The sequence below is a fragment of the Patiria miniata genome, unplaced genomic scaffold (genome assembly GCF_015706575.1).
Source record: "Patiria miniata isolate m_02_andy unplaced genomic scaffold, ASM1570657v1 HiC_scaffold_3, whole genome shotgun sequence".
Taxonomy (NCBI): domain Eukaryota; kingdom Metazoa; phylum Echinodermata; class Asteroidea; order Valvatida; family Asterinidae; genus Patiria; species Patiria miniata.
The window spans coordinates 32,591,695-32,605,117 of NW_024037069.1; the positions used below are offsets into that span (position 1 = coordinate 32,591,695).

Sequence of the window (13,423 nt, forward strand, 5' to 3'; positions counted from 1 at the left end):
CTTTTATCACTTTCCTAGTCTTTATTTCCTGTGTCACGAGTCCATTTGGACTATAGGTGCTCCCTGCCTTTTCTTTGTATTACAGTGGAACGCCGCTATACCGAACACCGCTATACTGAACATTTGGTTATACCGAACATCATCCTTGGCTCCCGGTTTTAATGTACAAAACGTACCGAACATCGTTGTCGAAAAAAGTCAACAGATTAACCAAAAAAAACAAAAAAACCTACCGGTTGTACATGTATTAAACACTGTTTGGGTCAATTTTAATTCCCGAACATCAAACCCCCCATGGTTACATCGTGTTTGAATGTTGAAGAGCGATAGATGGCTATTATTTCCCCAAGGAATAGAAGGGAAAACCACCCGTTGCTAAAGTTTTGTGACAACTCCTCGTGCAGCGGCGGGACGTGAGAAATGCCAGTTCAGTGACTTCACTATCGCTATACCGAACGATCATTATTACGAACACTTTCTGTGGATCCCAAGATGTTTGTTATAGCAGCGTTCCACTGTATCTACTTAAAAAACAAAACAATAAATAACACAGTTTGCCGAAGCATACAAACCTGTTTGTAAGTGGGTTAGTTGAAAAGCAAGCGACAAGCAAGATAGGAACCAACTAGCAGAGTACCAACAGAGAGAGAAGCCAGTGAAGAGGCAGTACCACCAGGTTTTTCAGTGGGTGCAAACAAGTCTTCACCAAGAGATTAATGCAAGAAATGAAGATTAGTGGAATGGATCAAGAAGATTAGTAGGATTAGAGGATAGAGATTATATCTTCAAATACGAAATAGTGGAGTAGAAATGACAAACAATGTCTTAATATAGATAAGCAGTAAATGGAGATTGCATTTTGCTTAAGTGACAAATAAGGATTACTGAAAAGATTAGCAGATGAGACAAATAAAGATAAGCAACGAGGATCAAAAGATAATAGATATTAGTGGGATTATTGAAGATTAGAAGTTGCAAATATTAGATCAACAATAGGGATGAAGATTAGCACCAAAAAAAATTAGGATTTGCAGAAAGGATCAGAGAGGCAATAGGATTAGCGAGATCACTTGAGAATATAGCAAAGGATAGGATAATCACAAGATTATTAATTATAGATCAACAGAGATGGTTAAACGAGGTTCAGTGAAATAGACCCGAGATGATGCGAAATAAGTGTAATAGTAAGTAGATTACAGGAGATTAAATAAGATCAGCATGGAGATCAGTGAAGATTACTACAAAATCTCAAATATGGCATGAAAAGCAGGCATGAAATCGGAGAGTGAAATATCCTGAACTTGGAAAATAATGAGCACTGGCCCTTCTGTAGCGAGCGCAGTAATAACTCTCACCTGGTCCTTCATCGCAGGCCTTGATGCAGACCTTTGGAACGACCATCGGAGTCTGTGCGTGGTAGCCGATCATGTTGGGTGTTCCCTCGGTGAACGTTCCTCCCTGGGTGGGGATCAACAAGTGGAGGCAGCCACTGGGGTCGTCGGTGAATGCAACGTCCTGTCAAAATGTTGATTTCAACAGTGATTATCAGACGTTGAGCCAAAATTTTAGCTTTCCTAAGGGGTGATGTTGTCCATTTTCAAAGTCTTAAACTGGATGAAAGGTCTGGAAGATGATTTTATTTTCTATAATTCTCTCAGATTCAAAAGTCTGATTTTTGACTACAGTCTGAAAAATGTTATGCCTGTTTCCTCGACCTCTTTTTTTTTGGGGGGGGGGGTGGGTTAGGTGAAAATCTCAGCTCCACCTCCAATGTTAGTCAAAGACTGGGCTTGGATTAACATCTCATGCAGTAGGTCGCGACCAAGTGTGGTCAAGCCACCACTGTGGTAGAGGGAGCTATATCAGTTACATGAATCAAATACAGTCTTGAGAATATTGGCAATGAGACCCACAAAATTCCACGCATATCTCACAAGTGCGCATTGACTGCAATATGGATTGCTTGAGGCATGCTCAGGATTTCTTGTGTCCCAGTGCCAAAGTTCCCAAGACAGGATTTGATTCATCCTTAGCGCCCTCTACCGCCATATGGCCGCCTATATAGAGCACCCTCTACTGCAATGGCGCCTTGACCATACGTGCTTGCCTGGGTAGGGTACCGTCGGCTGTAAAATCTGAGACAAACCTACTGCGCTTCAAGTTTCAGGAATGCTCCCTCTCCCGCTGAGTTCCTTATTTTGATTTGGAAGGCCTTACCTGATTATCCCCCGTGTCCCTGGGGCGTCGGAAAGCCACCGTCATGATGCCGTTGTCGTAAGAGGCAGATACCTCTTCAAGGTTGTTGGTATCGTCAATGACGACCGTGTTTGCGCTCTTGCCTCCCAAGAAACGGTCTTCAACTACCACCCCGTTGGCTCCATTGAAGGCAATGACGGCATCTGAACCAACCTGTAAATGTGGACGGAGAAAAGTGTTGTCATTCTCAACTATAGGTGGAGCAGCTCAATAGATATAGCAATAGATATCTCTCTCAAATGACATCACTGCCTACAGATTGTCACATGCATCGGCATTTTGGGAGTCAAACTTTTGTGCCGTATTCCAAAGAAACTTCAAGCAACATGAGCACAAGTTTAGAACATTTTGCACACTGCGCGCACACATACCTGCTTTGAACACCCAGTTGTAATTTGCTTACCAACATGACTGTCTATGAGAGGGGTCTATAATGCCACTGTTTTCTCTTAGTACTGTTTTCTGCAGGGCACTATTTTTCTTCTTAGCACTGTACGTTTTCTGCTTAGCACTGTTTCCAGCTTAGCACTGTTTTTTCTTCTTAGCACTTTCTGCTTAGCACTGTTTTCTGCTTAGTACTATTTTCTGGTTAACACTTTTCTGTTTAACAATGTTTTTTGCTTAGCACTGTTTTCTGCTTAGTACTATTTTCTGGTCAACACTTTTCTGTTTAACACTGTTTTCTGCTTAGCACTGTTTTCTGCTTAGTACTATTTTCTGGTTAACACTGTTTTCTGTTTAACACTGTTTTCTGCTTAGCACTGTTTCCAACTTAGCACTGTTTTCTGCTTAGCACTGTATTCTGCTTAACAATGTGTTCTGCTTAGCACTGTTTCCAGCTTAGCACTGTTTTCTGCTTAGCACTGTTTTCTGCTTAGCACTGTTTCCAGCTAAGCACTATTTTTTGCTTAACACTGTTTTCTCCTTAGCACTGTATTTTCCTAAGCACTGTTTTCTGCTTAGCACCATTTTCTGCTTAACACTGTTTTCTTCTTGGCTCTCTATTTCGCTTAGCGGCTCTGCTTACCATAGCGCCTTGCTTAGAGAACCCCACACCGGTCCACCTGTTGCTTTCTGTCTTAGCGACAATGTTGAACTGGATCTTATCGTCAGCCTCGCGGAAAGTCCAAGTGATTTTGTAATCACATGCGTCTCCCTGGCAGTTCATGGGCATTGAGTAGTCACCGTTGCATGGGCCGGTCTGTGGGGGCGCGTTGGGGTCCTCTGTTGTGGAAGTGACAAAATAAAAATACAATGAATATTAATATACTATATTAGTATACTTGCTCACAGCAAGTATACACTAAAAACTTAAAATATTTTAATTATGATAATAGTTCTGGCAACCATTAATGGGACACTTCCATCCATGAGCGTCCATCGCACGTGTGTTTTGTTAAGCTCGGAACATTTCTCTAAACCAAGAGTTCATTGTGGGAATAGCGAGCTTTAGAGCGTCCCAGAAATGGGGAAAGCCACTCCATAGCCATATATAATTGCAAAAACTTATGAACTCGAATTGGTGAGAAATAACAGACATTCAAGATTCATTTGTGAAGGTACATCTGTTACTTAAAAGGTACAATGAATGCAATGAAAATCCTAGCACAACTGTGAATCCGCTGGTATGAGTGCCAGTTTTTAAGAATCTTTTAACGTGTAGCTTGCTTAGAACTCCATGCAGGAGCAGTGGAAGGCACAGTATGATAACTCCCAAATGCGACATTTGCAGAGGTTTAAATTACAGGATGACATTGAGACATTTTCTAACCATTTGACATATTTGTCAGGACAATTTATTGTTCATAGATAATGATACCGAGAAGAGGCAGGAAGCCACTACAGTCCCAAGGACTCTTGACACAGGAAAAATAAGACTAGGAAAGTGATAAAAGATTGAGCTTGTCGAAGCTCTTGAAAGACTGAGTTGTAAGATGGTGGGCTGCACGATTGTGGTAGAGAGTTCCACAATTTGGATGTACGGACAATAAAGGATGATGAGAGGGATACAGGGCGAGACCTAGGTATTGAAACTGTGAAAGGGTGAGCATTAGTGGCAGATCTCGTACAACGAGTATGAGTGTGTGAGATTTGGGCATGATATATTTCAGTTCCTGTGAAAAGCAGCCAAAGTAATGACGGTTAAAAACTGAAAGGGAAGCAACACGGCGTCGGTGTTAAAGCCAGAGTCCATCATTTGCAGCTATCCAAAAAGTAACTGGTGTAATTATTGTTGAAAAACATACTTGGTTGAAAGATAGTAAGGGGACTAAACTCCCTGTGAAATTATTCTTTCTGGCAAGCTGTCATTTTGAAGAAATCAACGAAAGAAGGCCTTTCCAACGGTGCGTCTTAAGAAGCACCGTTGGAAATTTCCGTTTGTAGTTTGTTTTTTTATTCGGCGAAGCGCGAAGAAAGCGTTGACACGACGCACACGCGCGCGTGGTTGCTATAATTCGTCGGATCAGTGCGCGACATCGCCTAGCTGCAATCGGCTCAGTGAGAACTTGTCTCTGATGCTGAATTCAGGCCCGATTTAAAACATGATTCAGCAACTTTTGATTTGAAATCGAGATCCTAGAATATTGTTTTTCTCGAAATATAGAGCTGAAGCTGAGCTGAAACTTCAACAGGTTAGTTGTTCAGCACCCTCCTTCAGATTTTGAGTAGGTGTGTTGCTTCAAACGAACAAAATGCACAAATTACAAATAATGGACTTTACCTTTAAGTGAACATCTGTACTGTGGTAATTCTGAAGTAGGCAAGCCTATAGTCGCACTGTGCCTAATTTCATTTACTGAAATGCAACGATGCATAATGATCGCAACTTACCGTAGAAGTTAAAGTTGGGAACCTGTCCACGCTGGCTTTGGGCAGTGCCGTGATACTTCAGCTCAAACCGTTTGTAGAACCTCTGGCTAGTCGTGCAGTGCTCGACGCCGCTGGGCGGGTTATGCACGTATCTCCCGTAGTCCTGGCCCCGAGCGAAGATGACAGTCATCGGTCCGTTCATGATGCTGTGATCAGAACGCTCAGTGGCTGACATGAAACAAAAATGTCATCATATTTAAACATTTCAACTTGGAGGAAAATAGTCTAAATTCAAAACCTCAAGTTCGGGCAAGGGCCATTAGTCGACTAGTGGTTGATTTGTGACGTACCTTACGCCTGTGCACTGATAGCAACGTGCGAATGTCTCTAGTCAAACGCTGGTCAAAATGGCATCGCAAAACGTCTGGATCCTGGCTCTCTGCTTGCGTTATGAATGCGCGCGGCTATTGGTTACCAGCGAAGCAACCAACCCCAGTGGGCTGGTTCCAAATAGTTGACTAGCCTAGTCAACCACCGTTGACTAGACAGAGTTCGGGCAAACGTTAGTTAACCATTGGTCAACTATAGTCCTTGCGCGAACTTGGCCTCAGTGTACTAAACAATTTGAGAAAACAGAAAATGCAGCGCATGTTTTGGAGTCTCATAACTGGATTGCATTGCTAACACATGCAAAAAAGCTCTGCTGGTGGGCACACTTTCTTAAACCGACTTCAATGATTGTTTTCTTCTAAATGATACCGCTTCAGGCGAAATATTTTCACAGGTTAATTGGTACCAGTCATATCTTCACTTATTGCAAGTAAATTCTCGTTAAAATCATGAAGAACTTTTCTAGGCAATTGCAAATATTCCTACTGGTAAGGCCAAAAAGTCGGTCTCTGGTCAGCGCGCGCGTCGATTTTAATCATGCGCGTCGATCTTTTTTTTCCCCAAAATGTTCCGCGGTAGCTCAATCAGCGCCCTCTATTTCCGCACCTCCTCAATTTGTTTTACCAAAGAGCACCAAAGAATGGGAAATTGCACCAAGGCAAATGATGGAAAGCACCAAGGCAAATTATGGAGGACACCAATGTACATGAGACCACCAAAAAAGCAAAATAGTACCCCACCTTGTCTGTACAATCCAAGCTTGAAGAGAAAAAAAACAAACAAACCAAAAAAAAAGGCCGCATCGCCGCGTCAATTCCGGAACTTTGGTCTGACCAGAGACCGAATATAATTTTTTTTGGCCTAAGCGCCAATAAAGTAAAACCTAAACTTACACGTGAGCTTTCTACGGAATTTGACGATGGTGCGATCGTTGTATTCTTTCCCTCCTGCTGCCGTCAGGCTTTCCATTCCTCCGTAGAAACTGTCGCGTCGCGGCGTGGACCGATCGCGGGTGTAGTAATCACCAACGCGGGACAGCCCGCCATCTACCATGCCGATGACAATATCCATGCAGTCCATCGGATGTAAGGCAGCTGGATAAATCAATTTAAGCAAAGATCAGGACCAACAACTGATGCATTGTAACCACAAGTATAACAAAAGCTAAATCTTATTGTCAATTTGTCGGGTGCCAAGGAAAAGGATGTTAGCAGCCCAGGCACAAAAAAAAAAAAAAACACTTTTGGAGATAGTCGAGTTGAAAGGTTTTGTGCTCCAATTTCTAAATTAAAAATCACATAAGGCTGAGATTTTGACTCATGACATTCGTTAATAATTTAAATAATACTGTGCATTCTTATATCAAAATATTACCTAATTTTGAAGTTATTTAAATTTTTATGCTAACGACCTTTTACCGGAAACTCGTTCTGCCAGAAATATGCGCTTAAGCGGCATGTTAAATCCCAACATCCTTTTGCCGGGTACAAACTTGGCTTTGCGTACCCACTTCAGTGGGACGTTAGCAAACTTAAAGAGGTTGTGGAATGCTTGAAGACATTTCCGTCATTTTTCGGGTATATGTAGTCTAAGGTGTGATGAAATAAAAACGACTATTGTTTCTGTCATAAAATGAGTACAAAAGGTACTTTTGAGAGCTGTGTTTCAAGTCCTGTCATGCCTGTTTCGACCCGAACGTGCAATTTGTGTAAAAGTCGTCGTTGCGGGCAGCAAACAAAACACAGTAAATCGTGACGTAATAAACAGGACTCCCGATGCAGAGTAGCATATACGAGTCCTGTTTATTACGTCACGATTTACTGTGTTTTGTTTGCTGCCCGCAACGACGACTTTTACACAAATTGCACGTTCGGGTCGAAACAGGACCTGAAAAACAGCTCTCAAAAGTACCTTTTGTACTCATTTCATGACAGAAACAATAGTCGTTTTTATTTCATCACACCTTAGGCTACATATACCCAAAAAATGACGGAAATGTCTTCGAGCATTCCACAACCTCTTTAATTGGAACATATTTTGTAACATTAGAACTTGTCATTAGGCGCCTTGAGTAAACAACTCGACATTGATTAGATAAACGTGTAAATATGTTGGGTTTTTCTCTTACCTGCTGGTGCTTCAGGTTCTCCTGTGGAATTAAAAAAAAAAGAAATACAAGTTATCAGCATGAACTGCAAAGGCCTCACTATGAACAAAAATATGAGTTTTTCTTGTCGGTTTTTTTGTGTGTAAGAAATAATTCGTCCTTTTGACAGAAATGTGATTAAAAAGATAAATCACCTCTTTTGTTAGTTTGGGGAAAAGGTGGAACAGCTAAGATATGTACTGTTTAAAGTGATAGGTTCACAGCACAGTGGATTTCAAACAAACTGTTTCCGAGGAAAATTTTGTGAAAAATGCTTTAACCCTTACTCTCTGAGGGTAGTTTACTGCATGTCAGTTGGTTATGCCAATGCCCTCCAGCTGCAGTTATTTGGCAGATAACAAGTCTTAACAGTGAAGGCTCCAATTGGCAGGAGTTGGAGGCCCTGGAGGGTGCCTGATACTGACCAGCTGGGGGCACTCACTTTGTTATCAGAGGACTCTCATTGTTCTCTGTGGCATGTATTGGAGTGCCTGTCCAGTTACCCTTGAAATGACATGGCAGATATTGGAGGGCCATGCAAAAAACATAGGAGATTTTCTTGAGGCACAATTGGCATGCATTGGAGGGTCAAGTAGGGTAAGGGTTAATTGCTTTTACTTGCTTTACTTGACGGCAATTTAACACCCATATCTCATGTCAATACCTTATTTGCACAAAAGCAACGTAAGTGGGAAATTTCTGCAAGATGAATGTCACGAGTCTATCGATCCCTGTTATATATATGTAGATATTTAAAGACTGAGTGAAAGTAATTTGAAAAATAGAATTAGCTGAAAACATTGCAAACTGCTTACCAACCAAAAGGACCTATGGTATAAATGCAAAAAAATAGTTAGTGGCCTGACGTTTCGACCCTAGCAGAGTCTTTCTCGAAGGCTAAATGACAAGACTATAAACATAAACAGGTACATGTATACATTACTGATGTAACAAAAGCAGTCAAGTGGAAATAGATGATGCAGAGGAAAATAAATCTAAAAATTAATGTGGCCTGACGTTGCGAACTTAGCAAGTTCTTCTTCAGAGGCTAAAACAGAGGAAAATACACAGAGAAAGCAGGCGGCTGAACAGAAAGGAGGGTAACAAAAGGGAGGGGGATTGGGGGAAGGGGATGGTTGACCACAAGAGGTGGGGAACACAAAGGACAAAGTCAATGATGGGGAGAGGGAGAGAAAGGTAGTTAATTGGTGAATGAGGCAGACTGGAGGGGGGGGCTTATCTGTGGTGAAAAGGAGAAGGCAAAGACAAAAAGTTATTAGTCATTTCCTTCTTGGATGTTCAGATATGAAAGTAATTTGGCGAGATTCGCCTCAGTGGATTTCAAACGAAGTGTTTTGGGGAAAAATTAATTGGCCAACAATGGTTCCACAGCTGTACTTTGAATGGAGATTTAACACCCATGTTTTATGTCAATACCCGGTACCTTATTTTCACAACAGCAACATAACGTGGGACATTTCTGCAAGATGAAATTCACATCAGTGTCATGAGTCAATCGATCCCAGTGCATCTGTATATGGATGTGCAGAGATTGAGAGCGAGTCTTTTGGTGAGATTTGCCTTACCCTCTGGTTCTCCCTCTGCTGCTGGCTCAGCTGTGGCCCCTGGCTCCAAAGTTGGTCCTGCCGTTGGCACCGCCCCTGGCTCTGCCGTCGGCTCCGCCTCTGGTTCTGGCTCCGCACTCGCCCCTGGCTCGGCGCCCCCAGAGCCCCACGGGATGCACTCATCGTCCATGTCCATCCCGCCACCGTCGGAGTCACGTGGAATGCGGACTGAGCGGACGGAACGACGACGACGTCGTCCCTACATTAAGATGAACATACCGGTATGAAGCAGGTGATGCAATCAAGCAAAACAAAACTGTCCACAACTTTGGGATGTTAACTCTTTCGCTACGGCGAGCCGCTGACAGCGGCACACACAAATTGTACAGGTCGTACGGCAAGCCGCTGGCAGCGGCTCGTTGACGTCGCTGTGAATCAACAGGGTATCCCCATGACGTGTGCCTTATCTACATAATTTATATCGTATAACCTCTGACCCTAGTTTGAGCCGCTGCCAGCGGCTCTCCGTCTGGCCGGGGTGCGCTTCAGGTTATTGTGAGCAGTTTTGTTTACAGAGATACATTTTAAGATGGCGGCGCCCACATCGACGCTCGGCGGAATTTCCAGCGATTTATTATGTCCAGTTGGGACAAAATGGGTAAATTAAATTCCGTAGCGAAAGAGTTAAGGTGTGTGAAAGGGAAGTGGTTTTTAGGAGTACCAGATCTAATTTCAGAGAGCTCCCAAGATCAAAAAGAGATTTTTTTAAAAATGCAGAAAAAGCAGAGAACAATTTACTGGTAATCCACTGCTTTTTGGGCTGGTAATTTTTTTTACTCGTATTTTTTCTCGAGCAAAGTTTGTCCATGCTTACATCAGGAGTTTCCAAAATTGGCTCTACAAAACTGACCCCAATTTGGGATAATCGGAACAACGAAAAGAGTCGCAATGTTTGTTGGCAGGCTTTGTTCTACGAAGAGCTCTGGGGAGACAAGTGCCGTCCCAAGAATTCCGATTGTCCAAGGAGGCCGTTCCAGAAGAAACACATGTTTTGTACTACCATAAAGGGCTGGCATACTGTCTTCTGATGGACTGACTGACTCACAGACTGACTCTCCCACTGACTGACTGACAGTGTTGTAGTACTCGTACTCGGTACTAAGTTGTACTCGAGTACTACTCAAGTACTTTTTGGAGTACTCGTACTCGTACTTGTACTCAAATGTCAAAGTACTCAGACTCGAAATTATGGTACTCGTACTCGGGCAGCAAAGTACTCGTACTCGACATGTCGAAACTGTACTCATCATCAAAGTACTCGTGCTCGAATAGCAGTACTCGGGGGAAATGGTGTAGCTTGACTATATACCACAGACTTATTTTACCGATACTTTCAGTTTGAAATGGTTGATTTGGCTTGTGGAGAAATCAAAGTTTCCTGATTTTCCTCTGTGCATTTTTGGACAAACACATTTAACAGCTAGCTGTGAGAGGGTCTGTATATCGATTTGACTGGCCCTGGGCCAATTACGCACAATGAACCATCTGCCGTATGGCCGTATTCGGAAATACAAGTACTTGTACTTGTACTCGTACTCGGAAGTACAAGTACTCGTACTTGTACTCGTAAGTACAAGTACTCGTACTCGGTGACCTGTTCTTGTACTCGGAGGTTCTCGTACTCGTACTCGTACTCGGCAACCTAAGTACTCGGTAGTACTTGGTCCTCGGAAAAAGTACTTGACTACAACACTGCTGACTGACTGAATGACTGACCGACTGATCGACTGATTTATCTTTCTCAGTTGAAAACAAGCCTAGCTTTCTTTTCAGTAAACAGACTTCTCCAAGAGTATGACCGCTCTTAATTACCGCGGCCGTCGGTTCAGGTTCAGCTCCAGGTTCTCCCTCTGGTTCCCCCTCCGGCACGGCCCCTGAGGTGTACGCCACTGGGAAGTTACGACAGGTGCCGTCCATACCTGCCAATTAACGTTTATTGAATTTCGTGTTACATTTTTAATTGACTCACTGTCTAAGTTAGCTGCAGCTTTTGTAACAAAAAGATCGGACACTGAATCAAGTTTCTTTCTTTCATGAACAAAGTTGCTGTTGTTGTAATAATGACTAAAAAATACTTAGAATGTAATGCCAGATTTAAACGATGCAAACCAAACAAGGAAAACTAAACAAATTATTCAAAAAAAATCAGATTTGACTTGGCAATTAGTTCCTCTACATAAATTGTGAATGATTTGACATTTTATACAAACTGAAGACAGAAATGAGGAAGATTGTACAACTACGCTCAAGGTTTGTTTCAAGAGCCTGTTTTCTGTTTATCATACCGCTGGGACGCCATCCGAATCCAATCCAGCCCTTGCCGGTTGACTTGACAATCACTTCAACTTCATTTGTGGCCTGCAAATGTAATCCAAGAATTTAAATCTTCATTACCCTGCTTTAATCACATTAAAATAACTTAGAAATTAAGACTTGGGTTCATGAATTTTTTTTTTGGGGGGTGTGGTACGCAATGAAATTTTAATATCTTTTAGAAGGGTACCTTGCTCTGACACACTATTTCGTCCTGTTTTTTTTTAAAATTGTTCCCATGGATTTTTTTTTCATTATCAATTTTCTGGTTGAGAACTGCTCTTTATTTCACCAGTAAAAAAAAAGTTTCAATCAAATTTTGGTGTAAGCCCATAAGTATACGGAGGGAGTAAATTCGTGTTAAACCTTTCAAAGCGTTTTTCTCTGAATCGCATTGCCGCAACATGCTTGCGTGTCAGTTGATGAAAACCAACATTGTTGGCGACGAAATAATTTAAAACCCACAGAATCAGGATCAGGCAGGGACTGAAACCCAATCCACATGTCAGGCCCCCCCCCCCCCCATGGTATTCAAACCTTGGACACTGAGGTGGAAGGAAAGTTATTGCTGTTCCAACTGGACCCCTTCCAATAAATCCAAATAAATCAGCAAAAAGTCAATACTCACTGTCAGTACTGTGAAGTACACGGACATTGAATCAGACAGATCCCTGTGGTAGTAGCTGGACATTTCCTCCATTGTCATATCAACCTTGAAGTCCGATGGATTTTCTTTTAAAAAAATACAAGAAGCAGACAAAATTAGTTTGGGCAAAGGATAAATATTATACAGCACAAAAGCAGTTCATATGCAAGCGTGTTCTGGTAAGAGAAGCAGGCAAAGACACCAGCGTATCCACACATTTCCAAAGAGGGCTTTTACCAGTACCGTACGTACCCTTAAGATTTCACCAAGCCCTGTTTATCAAACAAAAATCCAAAATTACTGTGCAATTGTAATTAATTCTACACATTTTTTGTTTGGGGGGGGGGGAGGCATAATTATAGCTGAGGGGTTTATTTTTAATTTTATAATGGAAAGAGGATGATTTGGATGTAATTGAACAGGCTCCCTCAATTATAAACACAAGTCCATCCCCTGACACTTGTGGCTGGACTTGTGGATTGACTACTGATTTACTTGCGACCAGACTTGAGAAAGAGTCATACTACAACACTGAGTTAAGCAACTTGACTTTCAAGATAAGCATACTCACCCATTTCGCAGTGTTGTCCAAAGTATCCATCACTGCAGAAGCAGACATAGCGGGGATAGGTGTAGCTTACATCGGAGACTTCCATACATTCTCCGTGATTACTACAATCGTCTTCATTCATGCACTCATCTGAATAGGTAAAGAAATAGACATCAATCAATCGATAGGATTAACCAAGAGCTGATGTCATTAGCTGCTGAGCACCGAAATCTGCTTAGCAGCAAACAAAATTTGCTTAGCAGAAACAGCTAAAAACTCAATTTGATATTTTTTTTTCTATTCAAAATTTTTAACTTGTATGTTTTAGTCCAACCAAAAAGCAGAGTTGTAATGACTCGAGTCATATGACTCGACTTGAGTTCGACTCGAGTCACAATTTTTGGTGACTCGACTCAACTCGAGTCCCTAAGGGTAAATGACTCGACTCGACTCGAGTCACTGCGAGCAAATGACTCGACTCGACTCGAGTCCCTCATCAGAAGACTCGACTCGACTCGAGCGAAGGCTAAGAAGACTCGAGTCCCAAAAAATAAAAGCACAACTTTGCGAAAAGTATTTGCAATGACTTACGGTGCAAAATTTATGATCACTTCGCTTTGTGAATAGCAGTCATGTATAAATATACAACGTGACACAGACTCCCACCTCATGGTTCTAGAACGCAC

At 42.1% G+C, this 13,423-nt stretch overlaps 1 protein-coding gene across 1 annotated transcript in view; it reads right to left on the minus strand.

Annotated features, from left to right (window-relative positions):
• Positions 1-13,423, minus strand: part of LOC119737611 — a 35,665-nt gene that overhangs the window by 2,564 nt on the left and 19,678 nt on the right. Inside the window, exons 6-16 of the mRNA XM_038212072.1 lie at positions 12,759-12,887; positions 12,170-12,273; positions 11,514-11,586; positions 11,041-11,147; positions 9,190-9,427; positions 7,586-7,606; positions 6,351-6,551; positions 5,089-5,295; positions 3,284-3,480; positions 2,218-2,409; positions 1,356-1,515 (exon numbers count right to left, since the gene is read on the minus strand). Coding sequence (XP_038068000.1) covers positions 1,356-1,515; positions 2,218-2,409; positions 3,284-3,480; positions 5,089-5,295; positions 6,351-6,551; positions 7,586-7,606; positions 9,190-9,427; positions 11,041-11,147; positions 11,514-11,586; positions 12,170-12,273; positions 12,759-12,887 — 1,629 coding nt within the window. The remainder of the gene's footprint in view (positions 1-1,355; positions 1,516-2,217; positions 2,410-3,283; positions 3,481-5,088; positions 5,296-6,350; positions 6,552-7,585; positions 7,607-9,189; positions 9,428-11,040; positions 11,148-11,513; positions 11,587-12,169; positions 12,274-12,758; positions 12,888-13,423) is intronic.